This window comes from Hyla sarda, chromosome 2 (genome assembly GCF_029499605.1).
Source record: "Hyla sarda isolate aHylSar1 chromosome 2, aHylSar1.hap1, whole genome shotgun sequence".
In the NCBI taxonomy this organism is placed as follows: domain Eukaryota; kingdom Metazoa; phylum Chordata; class Amphibia; order Anura; family Hylidae; genus Hyla; species Hyla sarda.
The window spans coordinates 204,552,787-204,571,082 of record NC_079190.1 but is presented as its reverse complement, the minus strand read 5'-3'; the positions used below and the strand labels follow the sequence as shown (position 1 = coordinate 204,571,082).

The window sequence follows — 18,296 nt, the reverse complement described above, 5'->3', positions numbered from 1 at the left end:
TGTGACTGCTAACCCCCCCACACAAGATCCTGTCTGCCTTCCCTGCTCCTTGATGTCCTTGTCAACCTGAGAGTGTTGAAATAAAGGAGTATATTATTAAAATAGAATTCCACCCTTTTCGCTTATGAGTTTTTGTATTTCATTTTTATATTATATCAGTAGAATTTGTTCTAATATGACATAAACACTGTAAATAGTGTGGAGTTATTATCAGTATTATTGTTATTATTATTAACCTCTTTGCGGCGGTCATTATGGGTACTTTTTCCAAAATGGCGGGGCTAGAATAAGCTTGTGCGGCTCACCTGTGCAAGGATTGCAGGAGCTTGGCCTTTAGTATGATGTCTCCCACTGTAACTACCAGGAGCAAAGAACCCTCCACTTTAGTAAACCTTCACATGCTGTGGTTGAATCCTGGCTGCTGCATGTAAAAAGAACCTGCATTTTGCTTACCTCCATCGGCACCTACCTCCAAAACAAATTGTTTCAATGGCAGTTACTGGTCTTATGAATGTCCCCAAGCTTGCCATGGGTGTCTGTGTACCCGGCTGTGCTGTGCATGATGACAGGGTATACCTCAGTAATAACTTGAACAATACATTTTTTTTTATTATTTATCCTGCAAATTGAACAATGTAAGAGTAAAACAAAATGCTATGACTGCAGTATTTTGTTAATTAATTTCTCAAAAAAGAGAAAAATGGCTTTGGAGCAGTCATCATTCCGATCCATATCAGGCTACCTCCGGCTTATTTCAATAATCACAGGCCGCTGCGAGGCTACTTACCGTTTAGGTCCCTTAATCAAAGTCACTTGCGGGACCTTAATCCAGTAAAATATTAGTGCTGGTGGGTTGGGGATGGAGCTAATTGAGACCACGACAGGACCAGTGACAGATCAGCTGAAAAGACGGCTGGAGGGTCCATACTTGCTTTCTTGCAATCCAATTTTCTCTCATAGAAACATAGAATGTGTCGCAAATAAGGGTGAATTCACACCATGTTTTCTTCCTACGGTCGCTGGATATTGTCAAAACCGGGCGCTGCAGTATCCCAGCTGGATCGGGCCCATATCTCATTCATTTGAATGAGCCGACCTGAGTCAGATAGTGACTCTGTTCAGCTAATTTTTGGAATACGAGAGCGCCCGGTTTTCACATTACCCAGCTGGATCCAGTGACCGTATGAAGAAAACATGGTTTGAATGCACCCTAAGAACCATGTGGCCCATTTAGTCTGCCCAATATTCTGAATACTATCAATAGTCCTTGTTCCTTTCCTTTATGAAGGATAGCTTTATGCCTATCCCATACATGCTTAAAGGGGTACTCTGGTGGAAAACATTTTTTATTTTTTTCCAAATCAACTGGTTACAGAAAGTTATACAGATTTGTAAATTATTTCTATTACAAAATTCTAATCCTTCCACTACTTATCAGCTGCTGTATACTACAGAGGAAGTTGAGTTGTTCTTTTCTGTTTGACCACAGTGCTCTCTGTTGACAACTCTGTCCATGTCAGGAACTGTCTGGAGCAGGAGAGGATTGCTGTTTGGATTTGTTCTCAACTCTGGATAGTTCCTGGCATGGACAGAGGTGTCAGCAGAAAAGAACAACTCAACTTCCTTTGTAGTATACAGCAGCTGAGAAGTACTAAAAGGATTCAAATTTTTTAATAGAAGTAATTTACAAAAACTTGTTGGAGACAGTTGATATGAAAAAAAGTGTTTTCCACCTTTAATCCCACTTTAAACTCCCTCACTGCATTTGCAGCAACCGCTTGCTTTATGTAATAAAGTGAATTCACTCTCCCATAAAAAAATGTTTAAATCACCACTCTTTTTCAATTTTCAAATAAATTGTAAACAAAGATAAACATAGACATATTTGGTATCACCAAGCAGAGAAATGTCAGGTGTTTTAAAATATAAGTTAATGAAAATGGACGGTGAATGGTGTAAACATAAAAAAAAAATTCCAAAGTACAGAATTGATGATTTTTGGTCACTTCTTATACCCGAAAAAAATAATTGAAACGCAATAAAAAAAAATCCCAACAAAACAAAAATGATGCTGCGTAAAACTGCAGATAATGCCTAAAAAAAATTTGGAAGGAAGTCTCGATCCAGCACTGCTAAAATGTCCACATTAATTGGAAATATTTTAAAACAACTTGAAATGGAGACAACACTCCACCATGCCATACACACCTCAGCTAGAATGGATGTGCGCTCATGATCACCACTGCACCTGTGAGCACCTCCAGCCTTATATGAAAAAAATCCCACCGGGGTGGAAGGGGTGAATTTAAAGTGAAATGCTTCTAAAAATAAAACATGTGAGTCTACAACACCAATTAAAAAACAATAATTCACTGATACAGGTAACAACTAACCGTAAGTAAACTAGTACTGCTAATATTGCATTATAAGTACGATATATATATATATATATATATATACACAATGTTGTTAATGATATGATGGCGATAAAGGAAAATGCTAGATATAGTACCTAACAAATATGCCTAATAAGATTAAGCATATAGTAAAATTGTTACCTGTATCAGTGAATTTTTGCTTTTTAATTGGTATTGTAGACTCACATGTTTTAGAAGCATTTCACTTTAAATTTACCCTTTCCACCCCGGTGTGATTTTTTCATGTAAGGGTGGAGGGGCACACAAATGCAGTGGTGATCATGAGCGCATATGTGCTCGAAACGCGTCCATTCTAGCTGAGTTGTGTATGTCATGGTGGCGTGTTGTCTCCATTACTTTCCAATAAATGTGGACATTTTATCAGTGCTGGATCGAGACTTCCTCCTTATCGTTTGCAGCGTTCATCACTAAGCTAAGTGAGGATTCGAGCACGCAAGGCAAATGTGAGCAGAAGATCTTTTTTTAAAGTTTTTTACTACCTAAAAAAATAAGCCCTCATGCAGCTCTATATATGAAAAAGTAAGAATGTCATAGGGGTTAAAAGAGGACAATTTGCACACTAATTTACTTACAAAAAGTTATAGTTTTTTTAAAGTACTAAAATATAGCAAAACCTATATAAATTGGGTATTAATGTAATCGTATGTACCTACAGAGGATAAAGATAATGTGTCATTTTACCCATAAAGTGCACTGTCTATAAACGAACCACCCCAAAATTAGCAAAATTGCATTTATGCTTTCATTTCTCCCCTGAAACAATTTTTTGGGGTTTTGCCGTAGATTTTGAGTTAAAATTAGCAATGTCACAAGAAAGTAAAATTGTTCCCAAAAGTAACACGTCATCATATGGGTCTGTAGATGGAAAATTTTAATAGTTAAGGATAGGCAAGGAGGAAAAAAAATAAAACCGCAAAACTGAAAAATCGATGCCTCATTAGGGGGTTAAAGGGGTATTCCAGGCAAAGCATTTTTTTTATATATATCAACTTGCTCTGGAAAGTTAAACAGATTTGTAAATTACTTCTATTAAAAAATCTTAATCCTTCCAATAGTTATTAGCTTCTGAAGTTTTCTGTTTAACTGCTCAATGATGATGTCACGTCCCGGGAGCTGTGCATGATGGGAGAATCCACATAGGTACTGCACATCTCCCGGGACGTGAGTCATCAGAGAGCAGTTAGACAGAAAACAACAACTCAACTTCAGAAGCTAATAACTATTGGAAGGGTTAAGATTTTTTAATGGAAGTAATTTACAAATCTGTTTAACTTTCCAGAGCCAGTTGATATATAAAAAAAAAGTTTTGGCCTGGAATACCCCTTTAAGGATCATTAGGATATTGCAAAGGAAAATAGTGTATAGCACTTGATAAGAATGGTTTTCCTCGTAAATATTGTGGTAGCTTTACTGTTATATTATAGTCTCTGGTAGGAGTCTATTGACAATCTACTGATGGGTCTCCAGGAAAGTTGCAAAGAGTTTTACATTTCCCTCATCAGATTATTATCCTTAAATGGGCACTGTCAGCTGCAAAAACTGTTTATATGTTGTACATCTTGGCTAAACATTCACTGGAAAAAAAAAATGTAAATGAACTGGTGCCAGAAAGTTTAACAGATTTGTAAATTAATTCCATTAAAAAATCTTAATCCTTCCAGTACTTATCAGCTGCTGTATGCTTTAGAGAAAGTTGAGTTGTTCTTTTCAGTCTGTCCACAGGGCTCTCTGCTGATACCTCTGTCCGTGTCAGGAACTGTCCAGAGTATAAGCAAATCCCCATAGCAAACCTCTCCTGCTCCGGACAGTTCCTGACATGGACAGAGGTGTCAGCAGAGAGCAGTGTGGTCAACTGAAAAGAACAACCCAACTTCCTGTCGAGCATAAAGCAGCTGTTAAGTACTGGAAGGATTAAGATTTTTCTTATAGAAGTAATTTACAACTTTGTTTAACTTTCTGGCACCAGTTCATTAAAAAAAAAATAATAATTCCTACCGGAGTAACCCTTTAACCTTTCTAATATACTTCATAAGAAAATTACATTTCCTTTTTAGAGAAATCATGGCTTATAAAATCATGGCTTTGTCCAAGCTGAAGCACAGGCATGGACAAAGATCAGTAAGTGAGGGTGGGCTAGCACTCCTCTGTGCTCTCTCCTGTCTGATAGGACAGGAGAGAGCATACATGAGTACTATCAGACAGGAGAGAGCACAGATGAGTGCTATCAGACAGGAGAGAGCACAGATGAGTGCTATCAGACAGGAGAGAGCACAGATGAGTGCTATCAGACAGGAGAGGGCACAGAGGAGTACTGTCAGACAGGAGAGAGCACAGAAGGGTACTATCAGACAGGAGAGAGTACAGAGGAGTAATATCAGACAGGAGAGAGCACAACGTTGTGCTATCAGGCAGGAGAGAGCACAGAGGAATACTATCAGACAGGACAGAGCACAGAGGAGTTCTATCAGACAGGAGAGAGCACAGAGGAGTGCTATCAGACAGGAGAGGGCACAGAGGAGTACTATCAGACAGGAGAGAGCACAGAAGGGTACTATCAGACAGGACAGAGCACAGAGGAGTTCTATCAGACAGGAGAGCACCGAGGAGCACTATCAGAAAGGGGAAAGCACAGAGGAGTGCTATCAGACAGGAGAGAGCACAGAGGAGTGCTATCAGAGAGAGCACAGAGGAGTACTATCAGACAGGAGAGAGCATAGAGTAGTACTATCAGACAGGAGAGAGCACAGAGGAGTACTATCAGACAGGACAGAGCACAGAGGAGCACTATCAGAAAGGAGAAAGCACAGAGGAGTACTATCAGACAGGAGAGAGCACAGAGGAGTACTATCAGACAGGAGAGAGCACAGAGGAGTCCTATCAGACAGGAGAGAGCACAGAGGAGTGCTATCCGAGAGAGTACAGTGGAGTCCTATCAGACAGGAGAGAGCACAGAGGAGTGCTATCAGACAAGAGAGAGCACAGAGGAGTACTATCAGACAGGAGAGAGCACAGAGGAGTCCTATCAGACAGGAGAGAACACAGAGAAGTGCTATCAGAGAGAGCACAGATGAGTGCTAGCCCCTCTCACTTACTGGACTTTGTCCATGCCTGTGCTTTAGCTTGGAGAAAGCCATGATTTTATAAGCCATGATTTCTTATGAAGTCTATTAGAAAGGTTAATGTTTTGCCAAGATGTACAACATATAAAAAGGTTTTGTATCTGACAGTGCCCATTTAAGTACTATAAAGGATTTTAAATCTTCAAGCAGAATCAATGATTAAGTGGTGATTTGAGCGCATAGACGTAACTTGTAGAGACGTTACTGGTCTAGATAATGGGAAATATGTTAGGTAAATCATAGACGAAAAACATATTCTAAATGAATTATTATGTATTCACAACAATATATTAGTAAAGGTGGTTCAAGACAATTAATGTACACATGAACAATGACATAACAATTTTAGTGTGAAGAATAGATCAGATTGGGACAACTAATCTTATCCCTATCTGGAATGCCTGCCTGTCGAACTTTAGGTCCCCTGTCCTAGTGGCCTGGGCCTACACCGGAACCTCCTAGTAGACCCTAGGCTAGGTGGGGGATACCGAAATTGTATATGGTATACAGATATAATAATGACAGCAGGGAATAACCCCAATATTTTGGGGGTGAATGTACAAACGCACAGATATATCACAAGAGAACCAGTAACATGCGGTAGGTACAGGAGTAATTAAACCCGTGGGTAATGGCCAGGGGTATAGCACAGTATTTATACACCAGAGATAGACATTTGTTTATAAAGCATAGCTTAAGATATGTTTATGCATTTATGAGTAGAACCATACATATCCAATGCGTTTCACTACTCTGTATTACTACAGGTAACTCGTCAGGGATTAATAAAGAATACTTGGAGAGGGGTCATTGGGGACCCTTCATACCAATGCCGTGTGCCTTCACATGTGTAGAAATAAGATGTTTGATAGTGTGCGTACACTGGATAATCTTCAGAGAGGATGTATAGGAGGATAAGTGGCAGAAGTATGGACAGTTCCATTATAGGCACATTGATCTTGTATGTGGGTAACCGGGTAGCTGATGAATCCTTGGTAGTAGGTGATCACCAATATGGAAGCAACTGGTCTGGTGATGATGTCTATTAGATATAGACTGGGTCTGGTCACGATTGCCCAGTGGAAGACCAGAGGGAAAGGATTGCACCTGGCTGAGGTGGCGTCCGCTCAGAGAACTGTCCTCATGTCACAGCTGTCATTATTATATCTGTATACCATTTACAATTTCGGTATCCCCCACCTAGCCTAGGGTCTACTAGGAGGTTCTGGTGTAGGCCCAGGTCACTAGGACAGGGGACCTACAGTATGACAGGCAGGCATTCCAGATAGGGATAAGATTAGTTGTCCCAATCTGATCTATTCTTCACACTAAAATTGTTATGTCATTGTTCATGTGTACATTAATTGTCTTGAACCACCTTTACTAATATGTTGTGGTGAATAAATGGTAATTCATTTTGAATATGTTGTTCTTGATATTTGAGTGGTGCTTTGAAAGGATTGACTGGCTCTTTTTATAGTCCTACAGTTAGGAGTCTCACGGGAATGGTTGCTGAATGGTCATTTCCTCTACAGCTCCAATGAGTGGGCAGAATTATCCTCCACAGAAATGTAATGCTTATTCTAGAAAATCCATTTATGTGAATTATAGGTGGCTCTTTATATATTTCTTGCATTCCTATTAGACCTTACTTATCATAGATGCAGTGAAATGAATGTTTACTATGCCATCTTGTGAAAGTTCCTGATGTTGGTCTTGTGTCCATTTCAGCATAGCTAATTGTTTTTTGGAGGTTTAGTATTATATACATCAGTGGTGATCTGTTTCTTATATGGTGCACACAAACTTTTAGAACCTTATGTATCTGTTCAAATGTATTACCAGTAGATTTTATTGAACTCAGGGATGTTTTATTCTATCGCAGTATTTCTCTACAACATTGCTCGGAAGAAAAAAAAAAAAATCAGCTCAATGTAATTTATTTGGTAATTTGTGCAAAGTTTAACATTCAATCATCAAGTGCTTAATGAGAACAAAACTGTAAAATAAACTTTCTTGTTGTTGTTTCATCCAGTGCCTTAGTCAACTGTGAAAGCTAACCATAATAGTGGGAAACTGCTTTTCAGTTAGATTAATACCATTAATAACATTATCTCAGAAAGCAGTACATTTATTCTTTACTTAACTTTATGGATTACAATGCAGTTGGGAAACAAAGATGATTTTAAATATTTTGATTTTACATCATTTGCCAGTGGAGATTATCATGTAGCAGACTTAAAGGGGTACTCCAAAGGATAGGGGATAAGATGTTAGATCCCCGCAATCTCCGGCTCAGCACTCCTGTCATTTGGTGCACAGAGCGAACTCTGCTCCTTGCCCGATGACTGATGACTGATCACAAGCCAGCACGCCCCCTCCATTCACATCTATGGGAGGAGACGTGACGGCTGTGTACTATGTACTAGCCGTAACATGAATGGTGGGGGTGTGGCGGGAGGTCATGAACGCGGAAGCTGCAAGCTTCCGTGTTCTGAACGCCGCCGCTGCTAGCCCGGAGATTGCGGGGGTATCCTTTGGATAGGGGATTAGATGCTTTCAACAGAGTACTTCTTTAAAGAACTTATTTTCTATATACTGAGGGAAAGAGGGGGACGAGGGGACAAGATCCCAACCTTTAAAGGAGAGAAGTGTGTTATTATGAATAATAATAGTAGTCTTTGTTTATACAGCAGCAACATATTTCATTGCATTTACCAATACAAAAGATACATTTAGAGACAAAATGAGACATTTCATAGTAACACACTGATCAACAATTCAAACAAGCAGAATGAGGGCTCTGCTCATAAGAGTTACGGTTATAGCAATGTCACAAAAGATAAGTAAGGCTGCATTCACACCTCGTTTTCAGCCTACGGTTGCCGGATCAGGCTGGGGGAGGGGAAAACCAGGCGCTCCCGCTCCCGTACCCCAGCCGGACCGGGGCTGAAATCTATCTACTTCAATGAGCCAACCGGAGTCAAATGGTGACTCCGGTCGGCTCATTTTTTACCTGTATCCGGTTTTGTGACGGGACCTAAAACCGTAGTATACTACTTTAGGCTTTAGGTTCGGTCAGGAAATCGCATAAGCGTCAAAAATGAGCCGACCGGAGTCGCAGTTTGACTCCGGTTGGCTTATTAAAGTAAATGGATTTCAGCGTCGGTCTGGCTGGGGTACGGGAGCACCCGGTTTTTCCCTCCTCCAGCCCGATCCGGCAACTGTAGGCTGAAAACGAGGTGTGAATGCAGCCTAAGTACTTGGTTTGTAGAAAAATTCAATATTCTTTTTTATTTATTTATTTAGTAAACATTATTTTTGGTTATAATGTGGTGAACAAAAGGGTGCTTGACCTAGTACCCTTTGTGCAAAAAATACCACAACACCATGAACAAAATAAAAAATAAAAAAATGAAGACAATAACAAGGGGACATAATCTGAGATTATGTAGGGGGCAATCAGAAGCAATACCAGAAAATATTGTGCAAATGTGGTGGAAAATCCAATATAAGTGAATGTAAACATGCCTGGTTAAAAAGAAAATCCTATAAGGGTGGAATAGATGGATTATGTGGTCCTTCTCCATGTTTCCAGTATTGTAAAGTCTTCCATTATTTATTTCAGAAGATGGTATTGTGCCGGAAAATGAAAGAACACAAATGCAAGATAAGGAGAATCAGTATGAAACACTAAAGGACAAACTTGAGCTATCATTTTACCCTGAAGATGACTCTGAAGAATGGATGTTTTTTGAGAAAGTTCTATCCTCAGTGCAAACCTGGTTTAGCCTGTATGGATGGGCTATTGGCTGCAATCCCATTACGATTCCACAATCTCTATGGAGGTAAATTAAAGTTAAAAAAACATCTAGATCTTCTCCTGTGACCATGTTTATCCTCTGTCTTATATAATTATGTCTTGCTATACTGAGACTCATGTGTACAGTTGAACAAAAAAGTAAATGAGCCCTTTGGAATGATGTTATTTCTAGGAAATTGTAGTTATCTAGTTGTACTGATTGTGTCATTTTCATCTCTTTTATTAAACACATTTAATAAACATCTACAGTGACCCGTAAATGTTATATTCTTTAGATCCCCCTATAACATCATTAAAGGGGTACTCCACTGACCAGCGTTTGGAACTAAATGTCCTGAATGCTGTTTTCGCACTGCAGGGTCGGTCACACCCCTCGTGATGTCACGGCCACACCCCCTCAATGCAAGCCTATGGGAGGGGGCATGATGGTCACCACGCCCACTTCCATAGACTTGCATTGAGGGGGTACCCCTTTAAACTCCACCAAACATTTCTTGCAGCTTTAAAAATGATTTGAACTGAGTTAAGGGGGAATTTCGGAACATTCCTTATTGCAGATGTTTGAAATAAATATGGCTTGTTTTACACTGTGTGAAGATAGCCATATAGTGCTCTTTTCCAATCCAATCTTAACACATTTTGCTAATTTGCTATTTTTGTCCCTGCACTGTTGATGTTTACTTAATGTGCTCAATAAAAGACATGGGAGGAGTTGTATCACTGTGTTTAGCTACACACATTTTTAAAACTAACCTACCAGGCTCGAGTTATGTGTAAGTGTACCTAATTCATCAAAAGTTGCATGCGTTATGTTTGGAATTTTATTATTATAATTTTATATTATCTTTTTGCCAAGGTGTTTTTTTTTTATCTATATTAGTGAGTTTACTAATTTATAGTATCTACTAGTTATGAACCATAGTATTTTTAACAGGTGAAAAGGGCATTTCAACATTCTCATGTAGACCTTTGTTGCAAGAAACTTGTTTTTTATTTTCACTGTTTATGTATTTCTATTGTTTTTAGCGGTGTATGCAAAGTCAAGTTGTCAAAGTCTGAAGGAAAGGCACCGAAAACAATAAATCTTGGCAAGCAGACAAAAACCATTTATGACATGCTGTTCTACCTGAGTGGACAGATGCTGCCTGGAATTACTGCAAGTCAGTCATTGCCCTCTGATCCCACAGAAAGAGTCCTACAGCTTCACTGGCAGCATGCGACACTGCTCACTTTCCTCAAGTAAGCATTGACATTTTGGATAGATTTAAATATATGTTTTAAAAATATGGTAAAAAATTGTAATTGGACTCTAAAAGAAACTCTAAGTAAAAATGTATAACAGAGAAAAACAATAAACATGCACAGTATAACAATAAAATAAAGACATTGCAGCAATAATACTAGCATTTATTAATCAGATGTAATTGTTACTGTTATGTTGGACAAGGAAAAGTGTAGCCCTGAGCACGCCCAGACAACTGTCCCTGCCTTTTGGGTGCCCACCTCTTAAATTGGATGGCCCGAACCATGGTTCCGAACCCTACTCTACAGTGGAACTCATAGAAAGTCCAATACAATAAACAGAATACTGTACAGAAGTCAGGAAAGCAGGTCAAGACACAAAAGGTTAACATGCAAAGCACAAGAAACAAAACACAGGTGATAAAAAGACAAACAGTAAAGAATAATCAGATGGACCAAATCCAAACCTAGAGTACTTGCAGTACAAATATGGAAAACAGAGGAATAGTCGGGTCATTTAGCCAAGGGTCAAAATACACAAGATAGGTCAAGCATGAAGTAATACTAGAACTAGTGCAGACAAAACAAAGGCAAGGCAAGGGCAACAGACTAGCTGAAAACAATGAATAAAAAATAATATATATGTATTATCCCACCATATATTTGCTAGAACCAGATCCACTCACTACACTTGACCAAATGCCAAAGAAACAAGAAAGTCCAATCTAGGGATCTGGTAAAAAGTTTATATCTTTATTGTAAGGAGCACATATACACCAAAATGGACTCAGGTGTGATGTGTTTTTGCAATGAAGCTGTACTATAGTATAATGATGTAATGAGTAAGGCTTAATTGACAAAAAACACATCACACAATGTCCATTTTGGTGTATATTTATATTTATTTTAAGTTTTTACAGAATCTCTAAGTGCTTGATATCTTTGGCATTTAACAGTCTTGTTTTAAGTGACCAAATGGTAGCCTGTAGCTCTTGGCTTAGGCTCTGTTCATACCTCCTTTGTTTATTTTATTTGGCCATACAGTTTACTTACTTAGTAAAAAGGACACTGTGTGGTATACATTTACAGAATCTCGTATAGTCTACTACCTTTTTTTTTTTTTTAAAGACTAGGGAAAATAAGTATAACGGCACATACCACCCAACTGTATGTCAATTATGTCCTATGGATATGTTTAAGAGGGTTTTCCTTAATGAATAAAAAAAAAAAAAAAAACATCCAGCTGTATAGCAGATGACTAGACAAATGTCCCCATTTATGCTTTTCTGATCTTTGGTCTTGCTCCTGCAATAATACAGCTATGTGCAGTTCTGCCCTGCATGTTTACTTGCTACATTTCCTCTTCCTGCCTCCTCTCCCATCATACTCAGCATGGTAAGAGGCTAGTCTGTAGTCTCTGCTCTGTGATCTGCCCAGTACTGCCCTGTCTCTGCCCTAGAATCCTTCTAGTAAAACTCCCATCAACTGTACACACAGACCTCTTCCTGGCTATTCCAACACATGCTCCTCCAAAATGACTAAGTGGCTAGCACTATTGCCTTGCGGCACTGGGGGCATCTGCAAGGAGTTTGTATGTTCTTCCTGTGGATATACACATATATATATATATATATATATATATATATATATATATATATCTCATAGGATGCTGCATAATCTTGTAATACCTTTTTTATTGGACTAACAATGTTTTGTAAAGACAAGCTTTCGGGAATTCTCCTTTATCAAGGAATCCTGAAAGCTTGCGTTACAAAATACTGTTAGTCCAATAAAAAAAGGTATTACAAGATTCTGCAACATCCTAAGATTTTGCATCTGCATCACTGGACTAATACAACCACTGCAGTATCTGTCATTTATACTGCCTTATCAAATTAACAATGTATCCTGAGTACAGCATATTTTAACTATTGGAGTAAAACCCCACCATGTTTATGCTTGGAGTCATAATCCTAGAATACATGTACACTATAGATAATAGGCAACCTGTAATTCTGGAGCACAGATTTGAGACCACAGTACAGGCTCCCAGCAAGCATAAGGCTAGGTTTCCACTTGTTCTCTTTTTTGGTGTTTTTCCACCTGAACGAAAACACCAGAATAACTCCTGGCAAATTTCTTTTGCAGTATTTCTGCAGGTTTTCTAGTGTTTTTTCTGGCAACTTTTTATTTTTTTGAAAACGCCAATTTTATACCCTGTGGCAGTTTTTCACAGCCTTAAGGGTCGGATGCACTACTATCTACCAGTAGATGCTGTTATCTACAATGTTTTTCTTGGAGGTTTTTCACTACTATAAACTTCTATTGAAGAGAAACGCCGAGAAAAACACCATAGTCTTATCATGCTGCAATTTTCGAAAACTGCAAGAGCAGGGAAGAAACGTCTAACTCAAAAATGAAAAGAGCCATAGTTTCCAATAGCCCTGGAAAGGGATGGGCCTATCCCACAGGTGTCCTGAGCCAAAGCTTAAAGGGGTAGTCTGCCCCTGGGCATGTTATCATCTATCCAAAGGAAAGGGGATAACATGTCTGATCGTGGGTAGTCCAGCCGCTGGGACCCCCAGCAATCTTCAGGCCGGCACTGCGGCGTTAGGAACACAGAAGCCTAGTACATAGCTGCCATGCCCCCTCCCAAAGACATGAATGGAGGGGGCGTGGCATGATGTCTCAAACATGGAAGCCCCAGGCTTCTATGTTCGTAACGCTGCAGTGCTGGCTAGGAGATCTCCGGACCCCCCGTGATCAGACATGTTATCCCCTATCCTTTGGATTGAGGATAACCTGTCTGAGGGCGGAGTACCCTTCAAATGACCCAGGATTCTGTCACAACTTTACATTAGCAGTAAATAGATATTATTATAGCCTTATTTAGATGCCCTATAAGATTCCTCTTTGTAGAAGAAAAGGGAAGTAGATGTTGAGTTTGTCTGGTCTTTGAAACTATTCTTCACTGGAAGAATATTTCAGTTCATTGGATTAGTTAAAAAAAAATTGGATATACAGAATATGTCCACCCTTTCCAAATAAATAAATGTGTCTATAGATGTATAGCAATACATGTTAGAAATCAATCTTTAATATAGATCATGACAGATAGGGCAGCTAAAAAGCAGCTGGTAAATCTCGCTAGGGCTTTCTCCTTCTGTCTGTCTGTTCACCATCTGTCTGGTCTTAGAACAAAAAAAAGAGTTTTCTCTTAAATAGGAATAAGTGCACCTGACGTGTTTGTGTTGACAGCCATCATTAGAATGTTCAGGAATTAATTGAAGTGGACATCTTAGTCTGGTAGTCAACGAAAATCTTGGCTGGATCAATTATGAAAACTAATTGACATCACTTAAGCAGACGCTACAAGCAATAAACATCTAATGGACCTTTAATGTGTGATAAATTGTCTAGGAGTGATTTGAGGGAGAAGAACACTCATTTTTTACTTGACAAGGCACTTTACTGAGTCAGATGTATGTAAGAATGCTTTTTAGTTGAATCTGTTATAGTTGGCATAATGGCATTTTTATTTCCTTTAGTTTATAGCTGTTTTATCCCCTGAGCAACAGCCACATATTATTGATATATTTGATAAAATGATTCTTAAAAGCTTTTGTCCTTACAATGGTAAAAAAAAATCTTTGAAATAGTTTCCTTTTTAGTGATAGAGTTTAATAGAAAATGAATGTAGTGTCCAATTAGTGGCATTAAATAAAATATACTTCTGAATCATGTCTATAGATTTATATTTAATGTGTGTGGTTACAATATCCCTTAAGCCACCGGTATCTTTTTATCTGAATGGTTGCTATGACAGTACAGTAACTACCCTGTAGTTCTTCACCTAGTAACATCAGGCCTCATGCCCACAACACAGACTGTATGCATACAGAATCCAGTACTGTGTACTAGAGGACTGCATTGAGATTTTGATCACTTGGATTCTATGTGACCTGTTGAAAAACTTGCAGGCACGGGTGATATTAAAGGGGTATTCCAGGAAAAAAAGTTTTTTGTTTTTTTTTATATCAACTGGCTCCAGAAAGTTAAACAGATTTGTAAATTACTTCTATAAAAAAAATCTTAATCCTGCCAGTACTTATCAGCTGCTGAAGTTGAGTTGTTCTTTTCTTTCTGACAACAGTGCTCTGCTGACACCTCTGCTTGTCTCAGGAACTGTCCGAAGCATTAGAGGTTTGCTATGTGGATTTGCTCCTACTCTGGGCAGTTCCTGAGACACAGAGGTGTCAGCGGAGAGCACTCTTTTTTTTAATGAACTGGTGCCAGAAAGTTACACAGATTTGTAAATTACTATAATTTAAAAATCTCAATCCTTTCTGTACTTCTTAAGAGTTTTATTCTACCGAGGAAATTCTTTTCTTTTTGAATTTCTTTTTTGTATTGTCCACAGTGCTCTCTGCTGACACCTCTGTCCGTGTCAGCAACTGTCCAGAGCAACATAGGTTTGCAATGGAGATTTTCTCCTGCTCTGGACAGTTCCTGATTCGGGCATTAGGTGTCAACAGAGAGCACTGTGGACAAAAGAAAAAAAGAAATTCAAAAAGAAAATCATTTTCTCTGTAGCATACAGCTGCCAAGAAGTACTGGAAGTAATTTACAAATCTGTTTAACTTTCTGGCACCAGTTGTTTTAAAAAAAAATATTTTCCACTGGAGTACCCCTTTAACTTTCTGGAGCCAGTTGATTTAAAAACATTTTTCTTCCATGGAACCGGAAGATGCGTGAATAACGCGAAACGGTGCTGTTGTTCCTGACAGCCGCTCCTAGTCTCCCTGCTCGGAGGTGCTCCCCCTCCCTGCACTCGGGTGTTTTTGTCTTATGCTTTTTCATGGATATCTGAAGAATCCAATAAAGCGAATCATTTGATACGGCTTGGTGAGTGCGGACATTTTTCTATCTTCGTTCCACTGTGTAATAATTATTTGAATGAGAAAAAATGATTTCCTTCCAGTCACCACTTAACAATTGTGTGCCATCTCTCAGTTTAATAACCTTGAGAAGAAAGGATCAGGCATGTTGAAATGTAACATGTATGCCCCTTTTTTCCCTCCTACATCTGCCAACAGGGTCTGGACACCTCCATGCACATTATATGGTCAGAAGGTTCTTTTGAAGTCTGTGTTTTCAGCTAGTTTTTAGCATATGTGTGAGCTAAATCATTCTTTAGAATTACTACTTTATATTTTGTACCCACAGTTTAAAAATGTCTTTATGTGTCCTAAACAGAAGCCAAGGAGCCTCTCTTTCTCACATAAAACCTGAATATCTTTTTGAACCTCTGGATTATGAAAGATGGATTCAAATACAGGTATTGACTTTGTAACCTTAAAACATATGTAAAGAATGGCAATAAATATTTACTTGTTTTTTACTTTATGCATTTTTCACTGAGCATTCTCACTCATCTTATTATTGTACTTGGTAGGTATGTTTTTTAGTAAAAAAAAGTGTAGTAGAAAGAAGCCTTACAATAAAATAGGGAAACCTTTTAAATAGTCTACATTTATTTCTGATGCTTATTGCTTACTTGGTGAAGGGTTTCCTTACTTAGAAATAATGGAATATCACAGATATTCTTATTGGTCATTTCTGATTGCCCCATTTACTTTCTCAAGTTATCATCACAATTTCCTTGGATCACTTTAGCAACCATACCTAAATGCATATTCTGGCAGCAGAGGCCATACCTTTTGAAAAAGAAATTGAACACACTAAAAAGCATACCGTATATACTCGAGTATAAGCCGAGTTTTTCAGCACGATTTTTCGGGCTGAAAACACCCCCCTCGGCTTATACTCGAGTGAACTCTCCACCCGCAGTGGTCTTCAACCTGCGGACCTCCTGAGGTTTCAAAACTACAACTCCCAGCAAGCCCGGGCAGCCATCGGCTGTCCGGGCTTGCTGGGAGTTGTAGTTTTGAAACCTCCGAAGGTCTGCAGGTTGAAGACCACTGCGGCCTTCGACATCATCCAGCCCCCATACCTAAATGCATATTCTGGCAGCAGAGGCCATACCTTAATAGGGATGGGGTTTATCAATCACAGACATTTATTGCATATTGTTTTGATGTTCCATAAATGTCGGTTAATGGGGTCCGACCACTGAGACCCAAAAGATGCCTCATTCCCATCAGAGATAAGCCCATGTTGGGTCGTTCTCCACTCTATTGTCTATGAAAGTTATAGGGAAAAATGTTTGTCTATCTTCCTTCGGCAATAATAAAAAGTAACTGCACAAAAAGGTCCCAATATGCATGGGTTCTCAATAGGGGGATTTGAGAATAAGCCATCACCAAACACCTGTCTCCTTTGGGACTTTAGAAAATATTCAAAAGTGAATGAAGTTTATTCATCCAAGTTACCAGATATGCTTGTTAAATAAACGTTAAGGCCTTTTATACATATAATATCTGCATCCCAACTGAACACACTTTTATAGCATATCAGTAAATGCCTGACATGGGAAACTCCCTTTAAGGGTGTATTCACATGTACAGTATCCTGCGCATATTTCATGCGCAGGATTTGAAGCTGCAGATTTGAAACTGCCCAGGCGTTTCCATTTGAAATCTGCAGCTTCAAATCCTGTGCATCAAAATGCACAGGAAACTGTACATGTGAATACACCCAAAGGGCTCGTTCACACAAGCGGATTTAATTTCAAAAGCGCAGCGGGTTTCCAGCTGCGAGTTTGAAACTAATTCCACTCATGTGAACAAGCCCTAAAGGTGCGTTCACACGTGTGTATTTTCTGCTGCAGATATACAACAATATGCACATGTGAACGTACCCTAAATGTGTAGAGATAATTTTTCCAGCCTTGCTCCTCCTAACTTCCAACTGTAACTATATATTTTAAGGAAGTTCAGCATTTCTGCTACAAAGCTAACCTTTTGAAAAAGAAATTGAACACACTAAAAAGCATACCGTATATACTCGAGTATAAGCCGAGTTTTTCAGCACGATTTTTCGTGCTGAAAACACCCCCCTCGGCTTATACTCGAGTGAACTCTCCACCCGCAGTGGTCTTCAACCTGCGGACCTCCAGAGGTTTCAAAACTACAACTCCCAGCAAGCCCCGGCAGCCATCGGCTGTCCGGGCTTGCTGGGAGTTGTAGTTTTGAAACCTCCGAAGGTCCGCAGGTTGAAGACCACTGCGGCCTTCAACATCATTCAGCCCCCTCTCACCCCCTTTAGTTCTGTACAGTACTCACCTCCGCTCGGCGCTGGTCCGGTGCCGCAGGACTGTCCGGAGAGGAGGTGGTCCGGTGGGATAGTGGTTCCGGGCTGCTATCTTCACCGGGGAGGCCTCTTCTAAGCGCTTCGGCCCCAGAATAGTCAGGTTGCCTTGACAACGACGCAGAGGTACGTTCATTGCCAACGTACTTCTGCGTCATCGTCCAGGCAACGCCTCTATTCTGGGCCCGAAGCGCGGAGAAGAGGCCTCCCCGGTGAAGATAGCAGCCCGGAACCACTATCCCACCGGACCACCTCCTCTCCGGACAGCCCTGCAGCACCGGACCAGCGCCGAGCGGAGGTGAGTACTGTACAGAACTAAAGGGGGGCGAGAGGGGGCTGGATGATGTCGAAGGCCGCAGTGGTCTTCAACCTGCGGACCTCCGGAGGTTTCAAAACTACAACTCC

General features: G+C 39.7%; 1 protein-coding gene across 4 annotated transcripts in view; it reads left to right on the top strand.

The window, feature by feature from the left end:
• The window catches only part of CFAP47 (cilia and flagella associated protein 47), a 548,331-nt gene that overhangs the window by 151,388 nt on the left and 378,647 nt on the right, over window positions 1-18,296 (top strand). For 3 of the 4 annotated variants that reach the window (XM_056556158.1, XM_056556156.1, XM_056556157.1), the window contains exons 30-32: window positions 9,186-9,405; window positions 10,407-10,619; window positions 15,879-15,960. In XM_056556158.1, the coding sequence (XP_056412133.1) occupies window positions 9,186-9,405; window positions 10,407-10,619; window positions 15,879-15,960 (515 nt within the window). The remainder of the gene's footprint in view (window positions 1-9,185; window positions 9,406-10,406; window positions 10,620-15,878; window positions 15,961-18,296) is intronic. The other variant, XM_056556159.1, reaches the window with a different exon arrangement.